The 18,413-nt window shown below is 46.6% G+C and overlaps 1 protein-coding gene across 4 annotated transcripts; it reads right to left on the bottom strand.

Annotated features, from left to right (window-relative positions):
• Positions 1 to 3,101: 3,101 nt before the first annotated feature.
• Positions 3,102 to 16,530, bottom strand: LOC131192717 (zinc finger protein 626-like). Of its 4 annotated transcripts, none has more exons than XM_058172141.1 (6): positions 16,386 to 16,530; positions 13,024 to 13,588; positions 12,795 to 12,942; positions 11,829 to 11,911; positions 8,755 to 8,881; positions 3,102 to 6,950 (listed from the first exon to the last, which is right to left on the bottom strand). In XM_058172141.1, the coding sequence occupies exons 2-6, from the start codon at positions 13,414 to 13,416 to the stop codon at positions 5,623 to 5,625; spliced, it is 2,079 nt and encodes a 692-aa protein (XP_058028124.1). In that variant the 5' UTR covers positions 13,417 to 13,588; positions 16,386 to 16,530; the 3' UTR covers positions 3,102 to 5,622. The 4 variants fall into 4 exon arrangements, with proteins under 4 accessions (XP_058028124.1, XP_058028122.1, XP_058028123.1 ...); XM_058172139.1 differs by having other exon boundaries at positions 3,104 to 6,950; positions 8,755 to 8,884; XM_058172140.1 differs by lacking the exon at positions 16,386 to 16,530 and adding an exon at positions 15,291 to 15,725 and having other exon boundaries at positions 3,104 to 6,950; positions 8,755 to 8,884.
• Between the last annotated feature and the right edge of the window lie 1,883 nt (positions 16,531 to 18,413).

The raw sequence follows: 18,413 nt of genomic DNA, 5'->3' as shown, positions 1-18,413 counted from the left end.
CCACACTTCATCCATCCCTTGGGTGGCTCTTTTGGCTGAAGCTCTTGCGACACACTACATATTTTCATTCCTATACGCAGCCATAATGGGGGAACGGTGTCCAGTGTGCTTCTACGGAAGCTCTTCTCACATTCCCGGTATCTATATGCTTTCTCCCCACTGCTGCTTCTTAGTACTAGCAAAAGACCTACGTTAACAGAGCTTCTGATAAAATTTTTAAATCTTCCCTTTGTCTTCATTCAAACCTCTAATTCTCAGAGCTCCTTCCATCATTCTATACTGCATCACCACCACTTGATCTTCATTTTTATCCAATTTGATTTGCATTCCCCATTCTATTTTCTATTTGTTGATTTGACTGAACAATTTCTTGCACCTCCTCCTCCACCACCTCCAGTCTTTTGCCAAACCTTGAAAAGCCATTAAGATATCTTCTCTTATTTTTTATTATTCTCTTTTATTTCTTCTCTTATTTTCTCATTATTATCCATAATCTCCTTAAACCTTTCTTCAGACACTTTCCTTGCTCTTTAATCAGATCTTCTAAAGCTGGTTCAGAACCCTTCTGCCCCCAGTCTTAGGTGGTTTAGTAGCCATTTCAGTTTTAAAATTCACAAAATATAAGTCTAGAAACTTCTCTTCTCCCTTTAAGTATAGGAGAGCTCAGTTCACTTCATTAAAATCCACACATAACATTTCTTATCTTCTTAGTTGCACAGACTGTTTAAAATTCCATTCGTCATTTCACTCCCGTTCAGGCGCCATCTTAGAGTCAATTAGAACAAAGGAAAAAAAATTCTCTTTTTAGAAAGTAGAAGTCAGGAAATCAAAAATACTTGCAATCCAATAATCGTCCGCTTGCACTCATTCCGTCTGCTTAAAGAGATCCATAAAGATAAGACAATTAGCAGAGATGGACACCTTCTTCTTTTCCTGCTTTTGCAGACACGCACTGAAGTCGGAGATGGCAGAAATATTTATGGGACCCATCGACCCTTCGAAGCTCTGCTTAATTAAAACAAAGCCTCTGGGGAGGTCTACCAACATTCCTGCGCTCTTATCTTTCCTCTTTCATCCAGAGAAAAAGATTAAAGCCGGCTTTTCCTGGCTTTTACGATGTTCAGTGCGGAGCCCCTTTAATTAGGGCTCAGCGAAGAGGTGGAGCCACCCGGAAGTCGTAAGGCAATAGTCTCATTCTATTTGTATATTTTTTACAAAGTCAACTTATTGCCCCCCCCCCCCAACAATCTGGGTCCTCATTTTACCTACCTTATAAAGGATGGAAGGCTGAGTCAACCTTGGGCCGGGCTCGAACCTGCAGTAATTGCAGGCTGCTGTGTTCTTAATAACAGGCTTTTACCAGCATGAGCTAAACCGGCCCTATAATAAATAGGGCGTCTGAGGAATAATAAATGGGCGCCAATAAATCTGGCGTCTGAGGAACAGCCAATGAATATTCAAAAACACATAACGGAAAGGCTCAATTATTCTGTTCCCAGGATCTGTGGCAGACGTCTTCAAACTTGGCAGCTTTAAGACTTGTGGACTTCAGCATAGCTGGCTGGAGAATTCTGGGAGCTGAAGTCCACAAGTCTTAAAGCTGCCAAGTTTGAAAACCTCTGATCTATGGAATTCTTACAGTAAAATGAATATGAAAAATGAAAAAGAAGAATGAAAAAGGCCCAATCCTTAACAATTTTCTACATGAATACTGTGACCCAGAGGCATTATGTTTGATTCATTTGATCAGATTTAGGGATATAGGATGGAAGTGGTAGTAGCTTTAACTTTAGATGCACAGGTACCGGATATGTGGTACCTTGCTCAATAGTAGTAACTGTGAGTGGGATCTTGGAGTCCTAGTGGACAACCATTTAGATATGAGGCAGCAGTGTGCAGCAGCTGCCAAAAAAGCCAACACAGTTCTGGGCTGCATAAACAGAGGGATAGAATCAAGATCACGCGAAGTGTTAATACCACTTTATAATGCCTTGGTAAGGCCACACTTGGAATATTGCATTCAGTTTTGGTCGCCACGATGTAAAAAGGATGTTGAGACTCTAGAAAGAGTGCAGAGAAGAGCAACGAAGATGATTGGGGGACTGGAGGCTAAAACATATGAGGAATGGTTGCAGGAACTCGGTATGCCTAGTTTAATGAAAACAAGGTCTAGGGGAGACATGATAGCACTGTTCCAATATCTCAGGGGTTGCCACAAAGAAGAGGGAGTCAAACTATTCTCCAAAGCACCTGAGGGTAGAACAAGAAGCAATGGGTGGAAACTAATCAAGGAGAGATGCAACTTAGAACTAAGGAGAAATTTCCTGACAGTTAGAACAATTAATCAGTAGAACAACTTGCCTGCAGAAGTTGTAAACGCTCCAACACTAGAAATTTTTAAGAAAATGTTGGATAGCCATTTGTCTGAAATGGCGTAGGTTTCCTGCCTGGGCAGGGGGTTGGACTAGAAGGCCTCCAAGGTCCCTTTCAACTCTGATATTATTATTTAGATATGAAAGTGTATTGAGAAATAATAAGCGTATTGAGAAATAAGCCAAGAGCATTCATGTGTAGAAAAAAAAATTATGATCATGTTGAGAAGGATTAATAGGGCCTCAAATACTCACTGTGCAGATGTGTTCTTGGCAAAATATTAAAATCCAACTTTCTAATAATTTCAACGGCAGAGTGTTAACCATCTAAAATAGGATCCGAAGTTTGGTTCAAAGTGCCACCAATTGTTACATGGTTTATTGACTTAGTTTGAAGCAGTAGTGAAATGCTACTGGTTCAGTCCGGTTCTCTCGAACCGGTAGTAAAAAAGGCTACTGGTTCGCCAAACTAGTAGCAAAAAAAAAGTTCTGACGATCAGCTGAGCGACGCGTGATCGTTGGAACTTTAAAAAAACTTTTTTAGCATTTTTTTACTACCAGTTCACAGCTGTGGCGCGCGATTGTCTGAGCCTTTTTTTTTTTTACTTTTTAAATGCATTTTTTACTACCTATTCGCCTGAACCGGTAGTAAAAAAATGCTTTAAAAAACAAACAAAAAAAAAAGTTCCCACGATCGCCCACACTCAGCTGATCGTCAGAACTTTTTTTTACTTTTTAGGCATTTTTTTACTACCGGTTCGGGTGAATAGGTAGTCAAAAATGCTTTTAAAAAGTAAAAAAAAAAAAAAAGCTCTGACGATCGCGCGCCACAACTGATCACCCCTCCCAGCTGTTCTACTTACTTCCCACGCCTCCTTTTGGTGTGCACTGTGCATGCACACGCATAGCGCAAATGCGCAGCCAACAAACCGGTAGTAAACCGGTTCAGATTTCGCCACTGGTTTGAAGGTGTTGGAAACAAGTATTCTTGAGCTACAAACACTGACGTTGGACTACATAAAGTCAAGAGTGCTAGATGTTCACCCCCAAGTTAACCAAGAAGTGGCAAAAAGTTAACCAGGCAGTGCCGACTGGCGACACCCAGGGGAAGGGCCTTCTCTGTGGGGGCTCCCACCCTCTGGAACGAACTTCCCCCGGGACTCCGTCAACTTCCCGACCTTCGAACCTTTCGCCGCGAGCTTAAGGCACATCTATTTATTTGCGCAGGACTGGGCTAGGATGTTAATTTTAATTTAGTTTTTAATGGGGTTTTAGTATTTTAATTATAATTTTAAAGTCAACCTTATTTAATAAGTTTTTTAATTAGTGTTTTATCCTGTATTTATATCTGTTTTTGTGTTTTTAATAGGCTGTAAACTGCCCTGAGTCCCTCGGGAGATAGGGCGGTATAAAAATGTGATTAAATAAATAAATAAATAAATAAAAGAACTTACTACAACTGCTTTTTCTTACCCAAATTCCTGAATGATTTTGGTATCCAATCAAAGCATTGGAACAAGCACCTATTGCGAAACGAAGGTCACCAGAACTGCTCAAAAGCTCATTTAAACAAAACGATGTTCATGACCTTGTAAAAGGCTAACCGCAATGCGCTCGGTATCAATGGGGAAACTTGTTTCACACAATTGTTCCTGCCTTTGGACCCAAGACCTCCTTAGTTCTCAGGTGGTTGGCCCAGCTGAGCTTACAGAATGAAAAGGAAGAAGCATATGATGAACGGTTGAAAGAAAGAAAGAAAGAAAGAAAGAAAGAAAGAAAGAAAGAAAGAAAGAAAGAAAGAAAGACATCTGAGTGAACCATGGATGGACATAAGAGATGGCTAGTCTAGTGAAGAGAAGGACCAGGAGAGACAGGATAGTAGCCTTCCAATATTTGAGGGGCTGCCACTGAGAGGAAGGGGGTCAACCTATTTTCCAAAGCACCTGAAGACCAGACAAGGAACAATGGATGGAAACTGAACAAGGAGAGATTCAGCCTGGAAATAAGGAGAAATTTTCTATCAGTGAGAACAATCAACCCATGGAACAGAAGTTGCCTTCAGAAATTGTGGGAGCTTCATCACTAGAAGCTTTCAAGAAGAGCTTTCAAGGGACTGCCATTTGTCAGAAATGGTGTAGGGTCTCGTGTTTGGGCGGGTGGTGGTGGTGTTGGACTAGTCACTAGATGACCAACAAGGTCCCTTCCAACCGTTAATCTACCAAAAAAACCTTCTCAGAGGTAGTTGACCCAACTGAGTTTACAGAGGGATAAGAATAATTTTGAAGGACATGTCCTCTCAAATAACTCAGTGTAGGGTTATGTACGTAAAAAGGAGGAATGGAATTGGATTTGGAATATTATAGGTAGTGAGGCCAGGTTCCAAAGATAAGCGCTACACTCCAAAAACAAGTTCTACACCAATCGCAGCTTCTGATTAATTATCAAAGCAGTCCTACAAATTGTGATTCGGTAGCGGTAGTCCAAGGAATTCTGGCATGGATTGCTGTTGTCAGAGCTTCATGATCCTGGTAGAATGGAAGCTGGGCAGATGCCCTGGGACACAGCCTCTGCCTGCTACCTTAGGAGCAGGAGCACTTACGTACATCTTCTCTACCAAACATTTCCGTAAAATCCGCAATTTCTGTTCCCAACCTTTTAAAACCTTTCCGGGTAACAGAAAAGGTGCCAATCCATCAACGTTAAACGTTACAAAAGAGAATTGAGATATTATTATTGAGGACAATGAGCAAGAAAAAAGGTATCCCCCATATCCACCTACAACGTATCTGGATTGTTTAAGTTCCGAGGGAAAAATCGGTACGGAATCAAAACTTTCCCCACTGCTGGTACATTTATATAATCTCTCCACTGTGGATTCCTTAACAAGAAGCCTCGTCTATGTGTACGGAAACACTTTCCACACTTCATCCATCCCTTGGGTGGCTCTTTTGGCTGAAGCTCTTCCGACACACTACATATTTTCATTCCTATACGCAGCCATAATGGGGGAACGGTGTCCAGTGTGCTTCTACGGAAGCTCTTCTCACATTCCCGGTATCTATATGCTTTCTCCCCACTGCTGCTTCTTAGTACTAGCAAAAGACCTACGTTAACAGAAGCTCTTTTACTATTACGTGAAGTTGGGACAGTTTTCTGCTCTCCGCGGACTGAATTTGGCTAAGTAAAGTGAGACCTTAATTAAAACTCTGATAGGCTCTCTTTCCTATTGTGAGAACATAAAAGTGTTTTCTTATATTCCAGTTTCACCTTCTAAGAATTTATAACGTTTCTCCACCGCGTGAATCCTTTTATGGCAAATGAAAGTCGTGGTCTTCCTAAAGGTTTTCCCGCAGTCCATGCACTTATACGGTTTCTCTCCGGTATGGATCCTTCTATGTTTAGAAACGCTGGTGCTTTTGTTAAAATGGACCTTCATCCATTTGTAGATTTTCTCCCTTGTGTGGGTCCTTTTATGGGAAGCGCGATTACTGCTGGTGTTGAAGCTTTTCCCACACTCCATGCATTTGTAGGGTTTCTCCCCGGTGTGGATCCTTTTATGGGAAATGAGGTCACTGCTCTGACTAAAGCTCTTTCCACACTCCCTGCACTTATAGGGTTTCTCCCCTGTGTGGATCCTTTTGTGCGAAGAAAAATTACTGCTCTTCCTGAAGCTCTTTCCACAGTCCAGGCATTTGTAGGGTTTCTCCCCCGAGTGGCTCCTTCGGTGGGAAGTGAGGCTACTGCTGTTGCTGAAGCTTTTCCCGCACTCCGTGCATTTGTAGGGTTTCTCTCCCGTGTGGATCCTTTTGTGAGAAGTAAGGTAGCTGCTTGTACTAAAGCTCTTTCCGCACTCCGGGCATTTATACGGTTTCTCTCCCGAGTGGCTCCTTTTATGGGACGTTAGGCTGCTGCTGGTGCTGAAGCTTTTCCCACACTCCGGGCATTTGTACGGTTTTTCTCCTGAGTGGCTCCTTTTATGAGACGTAAGACTGCTGCTGGTACTGAAGCTTTTCCCACACTCCAGGCAATGATACGGTTTCTCTCCTGAGTGGCTCCTTTTATGAGCAGTGAGGTTGCTGCTGCTACTGAAGCTCTTTCCACACTCCGTGCATTTATAGGGTTTCTCTCCGGTGTGGATCCTTCTGTGGCACGTAAGGGAACTGCTATTGCTGAAGTGTTTCCCACATTCCGTGCATTTGTAGGGTTTCTCCCCCCTGCTGACTCTTTCGCGCAGAGACAGGGCAAGAATACGTTGGCAACCTCTCTTGTTCTCCTTGAACTGGCCCTTCTGTTCTTTGACTAGGTTTCTGCAAGCTTTACTTACATCGGATATATCCTGCAATATTTCTCCGCCTTTCCCGAAACGTTTCCCCTTACTTTTAAGATGGCGGTTTGGTTGGACAAACAAATCTTGAATTTGGGGCCATGGGAAGGAAGAGCTTCGTTTCCTTCCATTTTCGGAGTGACTTTCCCCGCGCGGTTTTGGTTGCGTTTGATTTGCAAACGGTTCCTTCCCCTCTTCCAGCATCAAAGTTTGGAGGGTTTCTTTGCAGTTTTTATTCCCTTGCCCTTTATCCCCTGGAGGGAAAAACAAAAGAGAAAGACTATTGTAATAAGGCCAGAGAAAGGAAACAAAGAGCAGCTATAGAAATTGACTGTGAATTTCCCGCTGGGATTTTAGCAAGGACTGTTTTGTTTCTAAACCCAGGTCGAAATGTAATAGCTTGATTTAGTCTTGGTTATTACTAAGTTTACATATAGTATTGAAATGGACAATGTCTATTACATTAGTGGATAAAAAGATAAAGGTAAAGGTTCCCCTCGCACATACGTGCTAGTCGTTCCCGACCCTAGGGGGCGGTGCTCATCTCCGTTTCAAAGCTGAAGAACCAGCGCTGTCCGAAGACGTCTCTGTGGTCAAGTGGCCGGCATGACTCAACGCCAAAGGCGCATGGAACGCTGTTACCTTCCCACCAAAGGTGGTCCCTATTTTTTCTACTTGCATTTTTACGTGCTTTCGAAACTGCTAGGTTGGCAGAAGCTGGGACAAGGAACGGGAGTTCACCCCCTTACACGGCAGCACTAGGGATTCGAACCGCTGAGCTGCCGACCTTTCAATTGACAAGCTCAACGTCCTAGCCCCTGAGCCACCGCGTCCCTAATACACATCAGTGGATAGAAACCTTCAAAAAAAAAACAACCTGTGCTTATCTTCATGATTTCTTCATAAAGAAAATTCCACTGTTGTTGCATCTGTATTTGTAAAGCCACAGACAGAAGCAGTTTATCCTGACACTTAGAACAATTAACCAGTGGAAGAACCTGCTTCCAGAAGTTGTAAATGCTCCAACACTGGAAGTTTTTAAGAAGATGTTGGATAGCCTTTTGTCTGAAGTGGTGTAGGGCAGAGGTCTCTAACTCTGGCAACTTTAAGACTTGTGGACCTCAACTCCCAGAATTCTGGAAGTCCACAAGTCTTAAAGTTGCCAAGGTTGGAGACCCCTGGTGTAGGGTATCCTGTCTAAGCAGGCGGTTGGACGAGAAGGCCTCCAAGGTCCCTTCCAACTCTTCAATTCTAATTCTAATTCTATCCACAAGATCTACAAGTTCATACAAGACAATATCCCAAAGGTGCTTTTTAAAGGGCAACTGGACTTTGGTTGTTTTTTTTCTTCTTTAAAAATGTTTTGCTTCTCACCAAACTCTGAAAAATCAAAGAGGCTTTTTGGAAGAGAAGCGAGGTGTTTTCAAGGGGGAAAAAAAGCAATAAAGTTCAACTGTGTCAGGTTGTCTCTGATTATATTTAGGAAAGAAAACACCTTGACCTCATTTGGAAATGAAGAAAAGTACTTTTACTAAATACATCTTGACTACAGCTGGGTAAAGTTGGATCTGAGACAAAATATGGCTAACATTCCATATCCCCTCGTTAGTCCCTCCTCCCCCAAGAGGCCAGGCAGGTCTGGTCAAATGCCAGCTCCTTCTCGGCCCCCGTGGTAATCTTCTTCCGCCGGTCTCTGGCTGTTAATCATCTCAGGAATGCAATGTCCATTGGAAAGCCCGCGCTCTAACATTCTTGCTGATTACAAACCATTAATCTCCCCTCCCCTTGATCTCATGTCAGACGATACTCTTAAAGGGCCCTCTCCACTTAACCTGAATAGGGTAGTAATACATCTTAAGTCCATGAGCTATTTACATTACACATAAAAACCCATTGCAATCTAACTACTGCATATAAAGTGTACAAAAGGATGTGAGGATTGGAGTGGAGGCTGACAAACTGCCTTTTGAAAAGCTCCTTTAGGACAACCACGACCTGGACGATTGAGAATTTCCATAAACATACAAGGCAACATTCAAGGGCAAGCAAGGTCCTTACTCAAAGAGGCCACATTCCGAGAGTTCTCCAGCATGACTTCCTCATGGAGGGCTTTTTGATGGGCATCCAGCTGAGACCACTCGTCTTTCGAGAAATACACAGCTACCTCCTTGAAGGACACAGTGCCCTGCTGAAGGAAAGAGTTTTCCATGATACTTCAGTCCAAAGAAGGATTTGCAAATTTTCTCTCTTCGTTGACAAATTATCAAAGAAGAAATCTACAGTGGGCTCATGTTTTATTTTCTAGTGGGTGTAAAAAAAATGTGCAAGAAAATGGACCGAACTTATAGCCTCTCACCAAAAGTACAGTTGGGGCAAGTTTCATACAGTTGACTGAATTCTTGTAGTCAATTCAGGGAAAGGAATTCCAATTTCCTTCTTACTCAACTGATAGATGGGCCTCAAGCAAAGCTGTCGGTGGCTTCCATCCTGCCTGATAGTTGCACAAGGAAGCACTGGGAGTTGTTCTATGACATATCAGGAGATGCCCTGTGATGTCATCTCAGGGATACATGCCTGTGCCTAACACTTTTGTACCCAGCCAGAGCTTACAGCTGGCCATACTAGCCCAAAGCCAACCATACCACAGAAGACAACTAGGAAGGAAGTGTTGTGGTCTGTCAGCAGCCTACGGAGCTGGCAACAGAGTCTGACAGTGATGAGGCTGAGGTGGGGCCAGGGCCATCGGGGAGTGAGGTGCGGACTCTAGAGCCTCCAGAGACTGACAGTAGTGAGGCAGAAGAACAGGAGGAGCCTGTTCCTAATGCACGCATGAGAAGAGCTGCCAGAAGGCAAGAGCAGCTCAAGCAAAAAGGACAACTCGGGAGTAGGGACAAGAGATGATTGGCCCCTCCCATAAGGCTTAAAACAGATCAGCAAAGGCGTTTAGGCTTTGCCAGAAAACGTTGGTAGCTGCGTTTTTGGTTTTTTTTTAAAATTTGAATTTATATCCCGCCCTTCTCGAGAAGACTCAGGGCGGCTTACACTATGTTAAGCAATAGTCTTCATCCATTTGTATATTATATACAAAGTCAACTTTTATTGCCCCCAACAATCTGGGTCCTCATTTTACCTACCTTATAAAGGATGGAAGGCTGAGTCAACCTTGGGCCTGGTGGGACTTGAACTTGCAGTAATTGCAAGCAGCTGTGTTAATAACAGACGGACTTAGTCTGCTGAGCCACCAGAGGCCGAAGCAGAAGTTTTCTACTTTGTCTACGTCTTGCATTTATTTTTGTGACTTAAAATTTTTGTTGGGAGGAATTTGTTTTTTTAGTTAAACTACGCTGGGAATGAAGTAATTCTCAGCTGTTCAAATAAAGTTTGTTTGTGTTTTGTCCCACTCGCCTCAGTCTGAGCAATAACTTAATTAGCCGGCACTATCAGCTCTGGCAGCAAACTAGCGAGCATCTGCCAAGTGTGTCTGTTATCTCTCTTGATGAGTCAACCAGGAACAAACAGTACTTCAGCTCTGGTTAAGCAGTTGATTTGCTTGCTACAAAGAGGTATAGCAGCCCTTGCTGCTTTTATATCCTGTGGGGTGTGGCTCCATGACTCAGCACTTCCTAGGCCTGCCCCACCCCTGCTTCTGTTGTTCCCGCCTCTCCTGCCTACGAAACCTAGGGTCCAGCCAGGCCTGATTGCCATCAGTCGGGTCTGGAGGTGTGGCCTGGGGGGGGAAGAGTTAGGGGATGGAGGCCTCGTTATCTCCTCCACCTGGCCTCCCTCTGGCTCCTGGAGCTGAGCCAGGGAAGCTGGTGCTCCCGAGGTAAGTCCTGATGGCCTTTCCCCCTCACTTTCCAAGTCACTTTCTGGCAGGGGGCCCGGCTCAGGGGGTGCAGACACAACAGTTTGTTTTGTTTTCATGGACTGAGTTTCCTACTACCTACTTGGGTCGCAACAAGCCTGGGTCACAACAAGCCAGAGCTTATAGGTGGCCATACCAGCCCAAAGCCAACCATACCATAGAAGTCAACGAAGGAAGGAAGGAAGGAAGGAAGGAAGGAAGGAAGGAAGGAAGGAAGGAAGGAAGGAAGGAAGGAAGGGACAGTCAGCTGAACATAGTGAGGAAAAAAAGGCTGGGACACAGAAGCACTAGGGTCAAGAAGATATAGTGAGAGAAGCCCTGGAAGTCCTGAAGAACTTGGAAAGCAAGTTAAAGGAGCTCAAAAGTGTGGCTGCGGGAGCAACCAGTACTGTCTGCTGTGAGAGTAGCAGGTGCAGTGAAAGGGCCATTCCAAAGCAATTCAAAGCTGGAATTAAGCCAGAATAAGCAAAAATAAAATTGACACAAAGTGAACCCTACGCCTCAAGTAGAGAAGGACCAGGGGAGACACGATAGCAGTCTTCCAATATTTGAGGGGCTGCCACAGAGAGGGGTGTGTGTGTGTGTCTCAAACTATTTTCCAAAGCACCTGAAGGCCAGAGGAGGAACAATGGATGGAAACTGAACAAGGGGAGATTCAACCTGGAAATAAGGAGACGTTTTCTGACAGTGAAAGCAATCAAACCATAGAACAGAAGTTGCCTTCAGAAGTTGTGGGAGCTCCGTCACTGGAGGCTTTCAAGAAGAGACTGCACTGCCAACTGTCAGAAATGGTGTAGGGTCTCCTGCTTGGGAAAGGGGTTGGACTAAATGACCTACAAGATCCCTTCCAACTTTTCTTCTTCTCCTTCTCCTTCTCCTTCTCCTTCTTCTTTTCTTCTTCTCCTCCTCCTCCTCCTCCTCTATTCTATTTATTATTGGGCAAGAAAGGAAAAGCTGCAAAGATACAGGTAGCCCGAGAGTTATGACCTATCGCTTAGCGACTGTTCAAACTTCTGATAAATCTACCTAGTAAGAGTACCTACAACAAAGATTCAAAGTTCCGACGATCAGCCCCCTCCATAGTCACCTCAGGTGCTCAACACAACCGGAATGTATTTACGGCCTTTTGCAATGTTCTGCGGTCTCGTGTTTCTCATGGAGTAGATTAGCATGCATCCTGCTTAAGAAGATCTGAATCTTCCTGAATCAGTGTCAGCCCATCGCATCATCTTTGACATTTAACACCTCCCCCCCACCCCCACCATACCTGAGCTGAACCTTCAGCTGCTGTTTTGGATCCACCAGCAAAAGGAGATGATCCTAAAAATGCTGCCAGCATCGATCCGTTCCCTGTGACAGAAACAAAAATTGGAAGGAGGCTTTTTAAATAGTAATTAAGTAAAAAATAGGGAGAAATTATAAACAAGAGGTGTACAATTATAGGGAGAAATTATAAACAAGACACCATACTGCAGGGATGTCAAATTCAAGGCCCAGAGCCTGGATCCAGCCCGTAGGGTGTTTAGATCTGGCCTGTGGGGCCACCCTGGAAACAGTGAAAGTCTGGCCGCCACACAGCCCTCCCGAGCTCCATTTTCACTGGCAGAGGGTTGCAAGAGACTGTCATAGCTGAAAACGGAGATTGCGAGGGCTGCGTGAAGCTCTCCCGATCTCCGTTTTCGCTGGCAGAGTTGCAGGAGGCTGTCACAGCCAAAAACGGAGCTTATGTGGGCTGTGTGAGGCTCTCCCAATCTCCATTTTAACTGGCAGAGGGTTGCAGGAGGCTGTCGCAACCAAAAACGCAGCTTATGAGGCCTGCATGAGGCTCTCCTGATCTCCGTTTTTGCTGGCAGAGGGTTGCAGGAGGCCGTCGCAGCCAAAAATGGAGCTTACGAGGGCTGCGTGAGGCTCTCCCGATCTCTGTTTTTGCTGGCAGAGGGTTGCAGGAGGCCGTCGCAGCCAAAAATGGAGCTTACGAGGGCAGCGTGAGGCTCTCCCGATCTCTGTTTTCACTGGCAGAGGGTTGCAGGAGGCTGTCGCAGCCGAAAATGGAGCTTGGGAGCCCATTTTCACTGGCAGAGCGCTCAGGCCTCCACAGGCACCCCCGACACATGTGGCGTCAAGCTGTCCATGCCCTCTGGCCACGCCCCCCCACCAAGGTCAAACACAACCCTGATTTGGCCCTCAATGAAATTGAGTTTGACAGCCCTGCCTTAAAGGACCTTCCTTTTACCTTTTGAAATGTCCTGACATAGATTTTTAGAGACGGCTCCCAAAAGCAGCTCCTGAGAAGGATTTGACAAATCCCCGCATTTCCTGTGATGTTCAGTGACCTCCACAGATGGTGCCTGGGCCTGAAATAAAAGGAAATCCAAGGGATTCTTGCTTTCAAACCACAACATTGAAGGCTCCCCTGGGGATGGAACGAGTAACGGAACGTTTGCCCCAAATGAGGGTCTCACCTTCAACTCTCCATGTTCCTTCTGCTCCTCCACCTGGCTCAGCAGGAAGCCTTCCGCCAGGGCCACCGCCTGGGAACTGGTCTCTGCTCCACACTCTCGAATCCAACTCTGCATCTCTGCAGGCAGGACAGCCAGGAATTGCTCCAGAACCACCATGTCCAGCATCTGCCTTTTGGTATTCCTCAACGGTTGCAGCCACTTATGGCAAAGGTGGTGAAGGTGGCTACAAATCTCACGGGGTCCCTTGGCCTCTTGGTAGTGGATGCTCCTGAAGAGCCTGCGCTGGACCTCTGAACTGATGGCTTTCACCTCCAGGGTCTTCTGCCCAGCTCCTGCCCAGGAGTCCTTGCCCACTGGGTAATATCCCTCCACTTCTTCTCCATTCTCTAACATTGTTCCCAATGGGGCCAATGGAGGTTGAGGAACTCCAAAGATCTTTTCATTCACACGATCTGGATGATCAACAAAGCCCTGGAGAAATTCTTCAAGCCCATTCACCCTTTTTGATGAGGAGGTCTTTTGGTCTCCCAGACAAGGAGGCCCAAGTAGCTTTCAGCTTCTAGATCTGGGGGGGGGAAAGGTTCTAGAATTATTAAAAATCTGCCAAGGTTGACGTCAAACCATTAAGGTCAAAGAGATTTGGTTGGCTATTATCCTAGGCAAGTTAGTAGGCCCGTGGCTGGACGAAGGGGACTTCAAGCTCTGATAACAGATTAAAAGAGTTGGAAGGTCATCTACTCCAACCCCCCACCCAAGCAGGAGACTCTACACCATTTCTGACAGAGGTGTTCTATCCTCCTCTGCCTCCGTCTGAATGATGGCTTAATTAGCCGGCACTATCAGCTCTGGGGGCAAAAGAGCCAGTGTCTGCCAAGAGCCCTCGTTATCTTCCACGACGCTGGTGAGTCACAAACTTCAGCTCTAGTCAATCAGTGGATTTGCCTGTTACAAAGAGACACACCAGCTCTTGCTGCCTTTTATATCCTGTGGGGAGTGGCTCCATGACTCAGCACTTCCTAGGCCTGCCCCACCCTTGCTTCTATTGTTCCCTCCTCTCCTGCCTATGAAACCTAGGATTCAATCAAGCCTGATTGCTGTCAGCTGGGTCTGCAGGCGTGGCCTGGGGGGTGGAAAAAGTCAGGGGATGGAGGCCTCATTATTTCTTCCACCTGGCCTGCCTCTGGTTCCTGGAGCTGAGCCAGGGAAGCCGGTGCTCCCGAGGTAAGTCCTGACGGCCCTTCCCCCTCACTGTCCAAGTCACTTTCTGGCAGCAGGGCCGGCTCGGGGGGCACAGACACAACAAGAGGGCAGTCCAGTCTCTTCTTGAAAGCTTCCAGTGATGAAGCTCCCACAAGTTCTGAAGGCAACTTCTGTTCCATTGATTGATTGCTCCCACTGTCAGAAAATGTCTCCTTATTTCCAGGTTGAATTTCTCCTTGTTCAGTTTCCATCCATTATTCCTTGTCTGGCCTTCAGGTGCTTTGGAAAATAGCTTGACCCCCCTCCTCTCTGTGGCAGCCTCTCAAATATTAGAAGACTGCTATCCTGTCTCCCCTGGTCCTCCTCATCCCTAGACTAGCCATGCCTGGTTCATCGTATGTTTTAGCCTCCAGTCCCCTCATCATCCTGGTTGCTCTTCTCTGCACTCACTCTGCACTTTGCTTTTACTAATAACACAACCTTACAGGTAGTCCTCGACCACAAAGCAGCCCAGCATTTCTGTTGTTAAGAAAGGCAGTTGCTTGGTGACTTTTGCCACATTTTACAACCACTTTTGCCGCGATTGTTAACCCCGTGTTTACGTTGTATTTCTTTTTCCTCGCATCAAGCCTAACGCATGCGCACTCAAGAAGCTGGTTTCCAGCTTGATGTGTCTTCAAAAGTTCCAACCTATTGGAAGACAAATAGCCTTGACGCCTCTTTAATCCAATCCAATGCACGGGAAAGAAGCTCAAAGTCCCACTGGCTTAAATGGATAACCAGTTCTCTGAAATGGCATAGGGTTTCCTGCCTAAGCAGGGAGTTGGACTAGAAGACCTCCAAGGTCCCTTCCAACTATTATTCAATTCCCATTCCCATTCCCATTCCCTTCCCTTCCTTTCCCTTCCCTTCCATTCTTTTTTTTTTTTGTTTACATTTATACCCCGCCCTTCTCCGAAGACTCAGGGCGGCTTACAGTGTATAAGGCAATAGTCTCATTCTATTTGTATATTTTTACAAAGTCAACTTATTGCCCCCCCAACAATCTGGGTCCTCATTTTACCTACCTTATAAAGGATGGAAGGCTGAGTCAACCTTGGGCCGGGCTTGAACCTGCAGTAATTGCAGGCTTTGTGTTCTTAATAACAGGCTTTACCAGCCTGAGCTATTCCGGCCCTTTCTCTACTCTCTAGTCTATTCCCTACCCTACTTAGAACTAAGCTTAAAACTAAGGAGAAATTTCCTGACTGTGAGAACAATTAATCAGTGGAACAACTTGCCTCCAGAAATTTTGAATGCTCCAACACTGGGAGATTTTAAGAAGATGTTAGATAACCATTTGTCCAAAGTGGTGTAGGGTTTCCTGCCTACGAAGGGGGTTGGATTAGAAGACCTCCATGGTCCCTTCCAACTTTTATCCTATTCCTATTCCTATTTCTTCTCTACTCTCTAGTTTATTCCCTACCCTACTTAGAACTAAGCTTAGAACTAAGGAGAAATTTCCTGACCTTGAGAACAATTAATCAGTGCAACAACTTGCCTCCAGAAGTTGTGGATGCTCCAACACTGGAAGCTTTTAAGAAGATGTTGGACAACCATTTGTCTGAAGTGGTGTAGGGTTTCCTGCCTAAGCAGGGGGTTGGACTAGAACACGGGTCTCCAACCTTAGCAACTTTAAGACTTGTGGACTTCAACTCCCAGAATTCCTCAGCCAGCTTAAAGTCTTAAAGTTGCTAAGGTTGGAGACCCTTGGACTAGAAGACCTCCGAGGTCCCTTCCCACTCTAAATTCTACTCTATTCCTTACCCTACCCTACCCTACCCTCTACCTCTATCCTCTATCTCAGTCCATTCTCCATCGCTGGAAAGCTTCTTCTCTGCTGGAGCCCTGCCATTGCAAAAGCATCCCTTCTCCTTCTCCTGTCTGTCCATCCTGACTTTCCCCCCCCCCCACGTGGGGATCAGCCTTGGTTTGGTTTCCCCCTTTCCCCTGGCACGTGCATGGAAAGGCGAAAGGGGGACACGTGCAGAGGGACGTGGGAACCGGCGCTTCCCTCTTCCTTGGACTGCAAAGGCTGCAGGGTCTCCTTCCCTTGTGCAGCCCGAGGCTCCTGGGGCTTCCAGGTTTGGGGGGGGGGAAAGCCCCCCCAGCCCCCCACTCACCCGGGAGTCACGTCTGAACCTCTTTGCCCGCAAGACTTTCCCGCAGCCTCTCTGCCTGCTGGCCAGGGCGAGGGAGTGCAGAGTCCTAGAGAGGCCAGATTCTCCCTGCTGTCACTCAACTCCCCCCCTCCAAACACCTCTGAGCGCCTCCGAACGGGTCCGCGCATGCTCCGTTCCTTTTCTGAAGCCGGAGAGGGTCCAGCCTCTTGTTGGCAGAGAGGGAGCGCCCCCTGGTGGGCTCTTCAGGCAATGCAAAGGCGCTCTTGCAATCCGGGGGTGCGTTTTCCGGGGCTGGGGGGTGGGGAGGGGGCGCAAGATGATGGGAGGGAAGCGCACGGTGAGAGAGACGGAGAATCACAAGGAATTTGGTACCTGCATACAAGGATGCTAACCCAAAATAATTGCATGGATTGTGTTTTTTTGGGGGGGGAGGCATTCAGGCACCTCCACCTGAAGAGGAAAGGAGAGGAGGGAAGGGGGGGGAGAGGAGAAGAGAAGAGATGGAGGGCAGGGAAGGAGGGGAGAGGAGAAGAGATGAAGAAGAGGGGAGATGAGAAGAGATGAAGAGAGAGGAGAGGAGGGAGGGAGGAGAGGAGATGAAGGGAGGGAGAAAAGGGAGGGAGAGGGAGGAGGGAGGAGAAGAGATGAAGAGGAGGGAGGGAGAGGAGGAGAGGAGAAGAGATGAAGGGGTGGGAAGATGAGATGAGAAGAGATGAAGAAGAGGGAGAGGAGAGAGAGAAAAGAGAAGAGATGAAGGAGAGGAGAAAAGGGTGGGGAGGAAGGAGGAGAGGAGAAGAGATGAAGAGGGAGAAGAGAAAGATGAACAGGCGAAGGGAGGGAGGGAGGGAGGAGAAGAGATGAAGGGAGGGGAGATGAGATGAGAAGAGATGAAGAAGAGGGGAGAGGAGAAGAGGGGAGAGATGGATAGGAGGGAGGGAGGAGGGAGAGGAGAGGAGATGAAGGGAGGGGAGAAAAGGGAGGGAGGGAGGAGGGAGAAGAGAAAGATAAAGAGGAGGGAGGGAGAGGAGAGGAGAAGAGATTAGGGAGGGAGGGAGAAGAGATGAAGAAGAGGAGAAGAGATGAAGAGGAGAGGGGAGAGGAGGGAGAGGAGAAGAGATGAAGGGGTGGGAAGATGAGATGAGAAGAGATGAAGAAGAGGGGAAGGAGAGGAGAGAAAAGAGAAGAGATGAAGGAGAGGAGAAAAGGGTGGGGAGGGAAGGAGGGAGAGGAGAAGAGATGAAGAGGGAGAAGAGAAAGATGAACAGGCGAAGGGAGGGAGGGAGGGAGGAGAGAGATGAAGGGAGGAGATGAGATGAGAAGAGAAGAAGAGTGGAGAGGAGAAGAGGAGAGATGGATAGGAGGGAAGGAGGAGAGGAGGGAGGGCAAGGGAGAGGAGAGGAGAGAAGAGAGAGGAGGGAGGGAGGGAGAAGAGAAAGATGAAGAGGAGAGTGGGAGGAGATGAGATGCGATGAGAAGAGAAGAGATGAAGAGGGAGGGAGAGGAGAGAGATGAAGAAGAGGGAGAAGAGATAAGATGAAGAGGAGAGGCGGGAGAGGAGATGAGATGAAGAAGAGGGAGGAGAAGAGAGGAGATGAAGAAGAGGGGAGAAGAGAAAAAATGAAGAAGAGAGGGGAGGGGAGAGGAGATGAGATGAGAAGAGATGAAGAAGAGGGGAGAAGAGAAGAGATGAAGAAGAGGGAGGGGAGAGGAGAAGCGGAGAGAGGGATAGGAGGGGAGGGGAGGGAGGGAGAAGAGATGAGATGAAGAGGAGGGGAGGGAAGGGAAGGGAAGGGAAGGCAGGAGAGAGGAGAGGAGAAGAGAAGAGATGAAGAGGAGAGGAGCTCTGAGCTGAAGAAGCTTCTTGGATGAGAAGCAAAACGTCTTCAAAGAAAAACCAGAAAGTCCAGTGGCTTCTTGAAAAAAAAGCACCTTGGGGATTTGTAGAAGTTCTTTTCTAGTCTCTGTCTCACCAGGGGCTTCCTCCCCAACCCCACAAACGCACTCCCCTGTTGCAAGAGGTCCGTTGCG

Source organism: Ahaetulla prasina, chromosome 2, assembly GCF_028640845.1.
Source record: "Ahaetulla prasina isolate Xishuangbanna chromosome 2, ASM2864084v1, whole genome shotgun sequence".
Lineage (NCBI taxonomy): Eukaryota > Metazoa > Chordata > Lepidosauria > Squamata > Colubridae > Ahaetulla > Ahaetulla prasina.
The sequence above is the reverse complement of the archived record's forward strand: the minus strand, read 5'-3'. Positions and strand labels throughout refer to the sequence as shown.

What these genes read in the sequence shown, in the direction of transcription:
- LOC131192717 (XM_058172139.1), bottom strand. Translation starts at nt 13,416, where the DNA reads ATGTTAGAGAATGGAGAAGAAGTGGAGGGATATTACCCAGTGGGCAAG. An exon ending in AGGAACATGGAGAGTTGAAG is followed by an intron (nt 12,943 to 13,023) that starts GTGAGACCCTCA and finishes TTTGAAAGCAAG; the next exon opens with AATCCCTTGGATTTCCTTTT. An exon ending in ATGTCAGGACATTTCAAAAG is followed by an intron (nt 11,912 to 12,794) that starts GTAAAAGGAAGG and finishes TTTCTGTCACAG; the next exon opens with GGAACGGATCGATGCTGGCA.